Source organism: Diorhabda carinulata, chromosome 4, assembly GCF_026250575.1.
Source record: "Diorhabda carinulata isolate Delta chromosome 4, icDioCari1.1, whole genome shotgun sequence".
Taxonomy (NCBI): domain Eukaryota; kingdom Metazoa; phylum Arthropoda; class Insecta; order Coleoptera; family Chrysomelidae; genus Diorhabda; species Diorhabda carinulata.
The window spans coordinates 5,762,468-5,770,412 of NC_079463.1; the positions used below are offsets into that span (position 1 = coordinate 5,762,468).

A 7,945-nucleotide genomic window follows, 5' to 3' on the forward strand; every position below is an offset into this window, starting at 1 on the left:
CTTAAGACTGAACAGGTGTTTGGAATAACCCTAAAATAAACCTGGCATCATGTTAACTGGGTTACTTTGATATAAAAAATAGATACGAACTTGAAACAAACAACAATATCATACAGACAAAATTATATAATAAATTAAATTTGGAATGAAACACCCTGAATATAAATATATGCGGTTTTATATTTATCCTTAAAAACGGTCGAACAAATCGACAAAAACTGTGCCATTGCTATGTTCCTGGATGTCGATTTTCAACAGAAAACGTCATGTACATTGGACAAGTTACCGGGTAACCTATCATCTACCAACCTTGACAAGTAACTGCATGTGGATAAATAGGTTATGTGATTGTGAATTTGCAAAATATTCAAGTTTTAAAATTGAGCACTGTAAACAATTCTAACAGAAATTGAGTGGATTATCCTAGAATAATAGAACTTTACAATGAAGAAAACAATGCTATAGCAAAAAGACGGTATTTATTTACTGCCAAAGTTTTAATTGATTTGTTAAAACAATAAGTTAAAAAACAAATCATGAGTACAGAAGAACATCAAAATGGCAATGTAACAGAAAATGATGAAACCGAAAATCTTTTACTTGAACTGGCAAAAGCAAATGAAGAAGGTATATCGAATGAAGACATAAAAAAACATATGCCTGACATACCACTTACAGAAATTACAGTAATCATTAATAAATGTTTGAGAAATGGGTAAATATTATATTTTATCGCCCTTATTGTATGTGCATAATAATTTTCTTTTAGAACTTTCGAGTTGTTTAAAACTAAAGATAATCTTCTATACAAATACAAGGATCCAACAAAAAAAACAACTGTGAAAGGAGCAGATAGTGAAGAAAAAGTAGTGTATAAAATAATTGAAGAAGCGGGAAATAAAGGGATTTGGATAAGGGATATTAGATATTCTTCTAATTTAAATATGACCCAATTGAATAAAGTATTAAAAAGTTTAGAAACAAAAAAACTTATAAAGTCTGTAAAATCTGTATCGGTTAGTGATAATCTTTTATATTTAATATAAATTAATATCGTAGTTGAATATTTTAGGCTAGCAAAAAGAAAGTTTACATGTTATATGATTTGGAACCAGATAGTACTGTAACAGGTGGCGCCTGGTATCAAGATCAAGACTTTGAATCTGAATTTGTAGATGTTTTAAGCCAACAGTGTCATAGATTTTTAGTTGAAAAATTGGAAGAATCTACTAAAACCTCTGAAGGTCCTCTTTTAATAAGGAATCGTAGTTATGCTACTGCAAGTGATGTTCATAAATTTATTTCAGAATTGGGAATTAGTAAAATTTCACTTTCTATAGATGACATAGAAAGCATTTTGTATACTGTAGTTTTGGATAACAATGCTGAAAGAATTGTAGCTGCAAATGGTTCTTATCTATACAAAGCTACTAATAGGTTCTTAAATTCTCCTGGTATTGTCAAAACTACATGTGGTGTGTGTCCAGTTGCTCATAGATGTGCTGATACAGGTCTAATTAATCCTAAAGCTTGTACTTATCTCACAGATTGGTTGGATCAATAAATATTCAACATTTTTTTGTCTTAATTGATTAACACTGATTTGGCAAGATTAACCATAAATTTATGCATCCAAAGGATTCAATTTAAAATGGGACTGGGGACGTCACATAAATATGCATATTATGAAGACCTTTTCAGGTCCTCTTTTAATAAATGTTTACATTCCTTCCTATCTCCTAATCATTTCATCTAAGATGTTTTCCTTTTTTATGACCTTTATTTGGTTTATCAATTTTTTGTCTATTCTTTTTGGTGGGGTATTTTATATACTCCAGAGAATGCGTCTTCGCTTGTAGTAAAGGAGTGGAGGGTAACAAGACAGCACCGCAGTAGGTTTACGTTATGGTTACTGCAATAGTGCGACCAACTTGGATCCAGTTAGTTAGAACTGAAATATAGAATACCCAGGTTTAAAAATATAAATTTTTCAAAAATATATTACATCTGATTTATAATTTTGTTATAGAATGGGTAGTAGGTATCCCGAATAGTGGAAGAAATGGTTGGATGAGATTGGAGTGGAGGAAGATGAGGTCTATGCAGAGTCTGATTAAAATAGTGAACATGATACTGAAACAGAATAAATAGCTACAGATGAAAAAAGTTCTACTGATTAACCAGAATCTGCATATTTATATTTTATGGGTAAAAGTGAGGTGACAAAGTTGAATAAAATTCCATCTCTATGGTTAAGAACCAGAGCTCCTAATTTGGTGTTAAAAATACAGGGGCCAATTGTAGATGCTAGGAAAATGAAAATTTGGATCAACATTGAAACCTGACTTTATCATAGACTACAATCATAGCAAGTTTGGAGTGGATGTAGTCAACAAAATGTGTACGTTATATGGTCAAAAAATAGTAGATGTTAGCCCTTGACAGTATTTTTCGATATTCCCAATATTGCAAGTATAAATGCCCTGAATCTTTATATGGTGATTAATATCGAGGATGTTGTAGAACATTTCTAATGTCCTAGGACCCAAACAGACAGACGATTTTATTCACATTGCCTAAAAGAAAAGTTTAAATTTAAAACCATCAATGTTTAATGAAGAAACCGCAGACAAAAAATCTAAGACGGGAATTGGAAGATGTCACCTTTGTCCACGAAGCCTTGATAAAAAAACAACAGTTACCTGCGCCAAATATAATAAATTGTCCTTCAAAACTCATTAAGTACTATTATGTAGCAGTTTATGTCGATGGATACTGGGAACTTGTATTTATAATTATAATTTGATATATGTTGAAATAAAACGAATGGTTGTAATTTTATAGTTTATATTTGCATAACAATCAAATTATAACAATTACAAAAACCAGAAAAATAAATAACGAAAATATTTAGTTAGTTACATAGAAATTTTTTTTTAATATTACAAATATCACACTCTAGTCAAACCTAGATTAGTAGAAAAAAATTATTTAAAACTGGGTCAAAATTTTTTATTCTTATAGCTAAGTAATAAATGCATTTGACAGACCGATAGATCTTGAGGAAAATGAACCATAATAATTTTTAAATACGGAATAAAATACTTTGGTTTTATGATGTAGTAAGAATGTAACAAGATTAGATTAAAAGTGAAATTAAGAAATATGTTGGTAAGATTCATACTCAATACATTGTTTACTATCACTATTACACTAACTAACCCTTTGAACCCTTAGTTAGTTATGATATATCCGGCTCGAAGGATGTATTGAAATCTTGATTAATGGTGTAAACAATGTGTGTAGCATGTGTTTTTAGTACAAATTAGATTAGTGCCTACAATTGAAGGGTCGCTCAAGGATCAAATAAATAATATTCAATGATTAAAGATCCAATTATAAAACCATTTTGTCATTTTACTTAAAAACAATTTTTTCAGTAGAAGTCAATTTATTATTTCTTTATCGTACATCTACTTCACTCTACCAGAAATATTTTTAAGCTTTTTCCCTCGCAAATTTCTGATTAACGGATCAACCAGTTTTTTTCTCATATTTTGAATATTCTGGGCACAATTTAAAAAAAATAGATGGGAGAAAATAGAATGAAATAGTAACAAAATAATTGTTGTATTATTGAAATTTATAAAATGGGCGGTACAGGGGCCTAAATGGCGAGAGGTTTTTTTGCTGATACTGATTACCATTTATTTCTAAGTTTGCAAAATTGTTCGATTAGTCAAAAATTTGACAAACGACGATGACTTTCAATATCGTCTAGTTCAGTTTTTTGCTGATAAGGACCAGAAATTTTATGAGCGCGGAATCATGAAGTTGAAAGAAAAATGGCAAGAATGTAAGTAGTTTGTTTACATAATTATCAATATTGTTGAGATGTGCCCTTTTTGGCACTATATCTTGTTATGATTGTATACAAACTACAATTTAAATAAAATGGCATTATGACTGATTTTTCAAATTGAAGTAGAATTTCTTGAAGAATTAGCTGGCTGAATGAATTGATGAAAACGAATTTTGAAGATATCCATCTAGAATTCAAGTATTTGGATTTTTCGTTAAGAATACCATCACGGTCACACATCCCCTACATAAACTAATGTTAATAGAAAATTCAGATAATTTGAGAGCATAAATGACAAGTGCGTTACATTAAATCTAAACTTGATTCAATGATCAATCCTTCATGGATTGCACCGACCAACCCAATACTTTCCTATCGAAACCAGCGGTAAATAAATTCACCCCGAAAACAAAATCTTCCGCCCAAGCGACACTAGTAACCATTCTATTATGTCCTTGTCGACTGGAACGAGGTAATCGGGCCAAACGCTGGCCGGAAATGTCGAATAATCTAATATGACGGTTGTCATGGGGAATTGCAATTATACCATTAATCGATACACTAAGACGATTTACCGATGATTCCACACGAATTGTAGCTACAGGTGAACGCATGTTACGCAAATCCCATACTTTTACTGTTCGATCATCCGAACTGGATATTACTTTATCTTCGCGTGTAAAAACGGCCGAAGTAACGCTCCTGAAAAATTATTAAAAAAATAATAAATTCCAAATACACTTTTAATTTATTTACTCAGCATGTCCTTGAAATACGGAAACTGAATGGACATTTTCTCTGAAATCCCACAACCTGAACGTCGTATCTCTCGACGAAGTGACCGCCAACTTTTGAGTAGGATGCGTCGAAGCGTTATTAAGTTCCTGATCGTGACCTAAAAGTAGTTGATAAAGAATTTATTTAATGCGATAAACAACCCCACCAATCTATTATGCTGTTTATTATAACACCTTGAAGCTTAATGGACAAAAAAATCCTTCAAATAACTTTTAAGTAAAGTCACATTTTCATTTTTTAGGCTCTAAATGAGAGTTCTGGTCCTTATTATACCCTTGCTTTCTGTCTTAATCAATTTTAATATTTTCACTTTTTGAGTCTATTTTATTAATTATTAATACCTTTTTTATTGTTTTTATAAAAATCCTTTATCAATGTTATGTTATTTCTATTATCTTTCTACTAATTGTATCTACTGCTAATTTCTTTATTTCATTTACTCCTCTCCTTCTCAAATCTAATAGTTTTGTATATCGTACACACTAATTATGATGGCTACCAATTCCCATACAAGCTGATTTTTTCAATATTTTCCTTATTAAACATTGAGTCTGTTTCTCCAAGTGTGGATCATGGTACAAATTCAAAGAAAAGGTTTTTCAGTTGAACAAATTTATGTAAAAAAAAATTATTATAACTTTGACATCATAATAAACTAAGCAGACTGAATGTAGTGTAGAGGGATCTTAAATTCTGCTATTCTACTACTAAATATTGAAGAATTTAATGAAAATCATTAGGAATTGAAAGAAAAGTAAATATGAAGCTTAACAAATGATAGAAAAAAAACCTTATAGCAATATTTAGAAAAAAAAAATATCAAAGAATGTTTTAAACTAAAATGTACTTTTATATGCTAAAAATATATTTACCAGTTAATGTCGTTACAATAGAACCAGTTTCAACATCGTGCAAAATGGCAAGTCGATCCCATGATGCAGTTATAATTTGATCTGCTCCAGCTAACCATTCTGCAGAAGAAACAGCACCTGTGTGCCCGGTTAATTCTTGAAAAGGTGTTCGTAACGTTGAAACTTTATTAAATTCTGATTTTTCATCCAGATCGTCGCCTTCTAGCTCTTCTTCTGATGAATGTCCTTTCTGGAAAATGTGTCCCGCAAATAATATTTCAGTCACTCCAATTTCCAATAACAATGAGGTTCAATTTAGTTCTAATGATATACTTACTGGAATATCCCAGTTGAGAGCAGCTTGCCAAATATGTGCAGAACAATCTCCGCTACCAGTTAGAACTAGATCTTTGGCGGGATGGAATCTAATTGAATTGACTGAACCTATGTGACCTTGATATTGTAATAGACATTTTGAATTTTCTATACTCCATAAACATGCCGTATGATCTGTATACAAATAATATTCAATTTACTGCATAAATTCACAATACTAACATTAATGGTAATTGTGAATAAATCATCAGGATTGGATTGAAATTTTTGGTCGATGTAATAAAAAAGATTGAATTATCATGTAAAAATATTCAATTAGTAAATAAAACTTCACATACATTAAATAAGTTATTCAAGGAAACTGTCAATGAATATTCCATGAATTAGCTGTTGGAGAAATGTTTTCATTAGATTGAACTTACCGGCTGATGCAGTTCCTACAACAGGTATTCCTGGTCTTGCAACTGAAACTTCCCAGATACCATCTTTATGTCCTATATACTCCCTTAACAATGCACAGCCAAATTGTGGTGCTTTGAAGCTCGAAACAATCTTACTTGTTTGAGCTTTTAATTTATGGGCTGTTTTATTTTTAGGATTTGTAGTACTAACTGGAAACAAATTATTTAATGATTAGATGTAATTAACAGATGTGACTAAAAACTATTTCAGTTTTTAGAGGATGTGCTTACATTTTTTGCTTAAAACTTTGGATATATTTGAATCCAAATCAACGCTTTCTGTTTTCTCGTAAGTATCTCTTTCCAATTTTTCATTTAGAAGCTCGATCTTTTCATGCACTGAAAAATTAATAATATACAAGTGAAAAATGCACTGTACTGAAAATAAAAGTTTATACAAACGCTTATTGCTTACAAGTATTATAAAGTAAAGTAACTAGTTTTAAAACTTACATGTTTGATTTTCCTGATACAGCAAATCGAATTCTTTTTCTATTTGCCTAAATAGATTATATAAACGATTTTTGTATGAAGGGCTGATGGAGTCATTTTCAATATCTGAGCGAAACCCTGTATAAAGATCTGATTCAATAATTCCACTCGATGGTCGTGTCATTTGCCCTCTTTTATTTTTTGATAACTTGTTATTCGCTACGATTTGATTGACTGACATTTTAAAAGATTCACCTTATTAATTATTCAGTAGATTATTATAAATACGATAAAATAGTATTGTTTACATTTTAACGCTATGTACTTTATTTAAAAAAAATATACATTTCTAGTTTAATGTCAACAGTGTCAATAGCATAGATAACCTTTATATACGGAATAAATATCAACTAAAATACAAGTGTGCAGCGAAACATCAAATTCAATAGTACTAGAATAAAAAAATAATCAAATTGTAATACTTTCATAAATAAAGTAATTTAGGTAAAGTACGAATCAAATAAGAAAAACACAGGCACGTCATACCTGTCAAAGAGCGTGAGAATATTCTCAACCCTTTTATTCACTGCATTTTTACTACATTGGCGTGCTTACAAGTATTCCATATTCTTATTGTGTATAACATGTTTTGTTAAATGGAGTGGTAACGTGTGCGGTTTTTGCATGATTTAAATTAGAAATTGAACAGAAACGGTCTCGTTTACATAGATACTTTATTATTGGCAGTCTTTTTCCAATGTTGCCCGATTTCACTCATGAAATCGGAAAGGGATAAATATATATATTGCGGGTAGTTTACTCGTCCTGTTATTCGGTTTCAATTATTAGAGCTATTTGTAGTTGTTTAGAGTTTGTTTGTATTTTGTGTCGTGCTAATATAAGTAACCATTTGTTAAAAATAAAAGTTTTTTGATACTTTAATAATATCTTTTAATTGAATTATGTCGCTGAAAAAGGTCGGAAAACAAAGTGTTGTTGTACATAGCCAGGGACGAGAAATTGTACATAATGTTAGTAACTTTATGAAAAAAGAAGCAGAGGAAGGAATTACAATTCCTTTAAAAAATTACAGGTAAACACCTAGATGTTTTACATAAGTAGGCCTTTTTTTATAGAGAAATTAAATGTGAGGCTGAAACCCTAAAATATATTACCTATTTTCCTTTCTACTTGCTTTCTAAAAA

General features: G+C 30.5%; 2 protein-coding genes across 3 annotated transcripts; one reads left to right on the top strand and one right to left on the bottom strand.

Annotated features, from left to right (window-relative positions):
* Window positions 1-299: 299 nt before the first annotated feature.
* Window positions 300-1,577, top strand: LOC130892584 (probable DNA-directed RNA polymerase III subunit RPC6). The gene is made up of 3 exons (XM_057798054.1): window positions 300-715; window positions 770-1,016; window positions 1,073-1,577. Exons 1-3 carry the CDS (start codon window positions 537-539, stop codon window positions 1,562-1,564), a joined length of 918 nt encoding a protein of 305 aa, XP_057654037.1. The 5' UTR covers window positions 300-536; the 3' UTR covers window positions 1,565-1,577.
* A 1,253-nt stretch (window positions 1,578-2,830) lies between these two features.
* On the bottom strand, window positions 2,831-7,638 carry LOC130892583 (WD repeat-containing protein 37). 2 transcript variants are annotated; one of them, XM_057798053.1, is made up of 8 exons: window positions 7,287-7,638; window positions 6,762-6,959; window positions 6,540-6,647; window positions 6,270-6,458; window positions 5,849-6,021; window positions 5,533-5,761; window positions 4,619-4,757; window positions 2,831-4,564 (listed from the first exon to the last, which is right to left on the bottom strand). In XM_057798053.1, the coding sequence occupies exons 2-8, from the start codon at window positions 6,922-6,924 to the stop codon at window positions 4,195-4,197; spliced, it is 1,371 nt and encodes a 456-aa protein (XP_057654036.1). In that variant the 5' UTR covers window positions 6,925-6,959; window positions 7,287-7,638; the 3' UTR covers window positions 2,831-4,194. The 2 variants fall into 2 exon arrangements, with proteins under 2 accessions (XP_057654036.1, XP_057654035.1); XM_057798052.1 differs by having other exon boundaries at window positions 6,762-7,372.
* Between the last annotated feature and the right edge of the window lie 307 nt (window positions 7,639-7,945).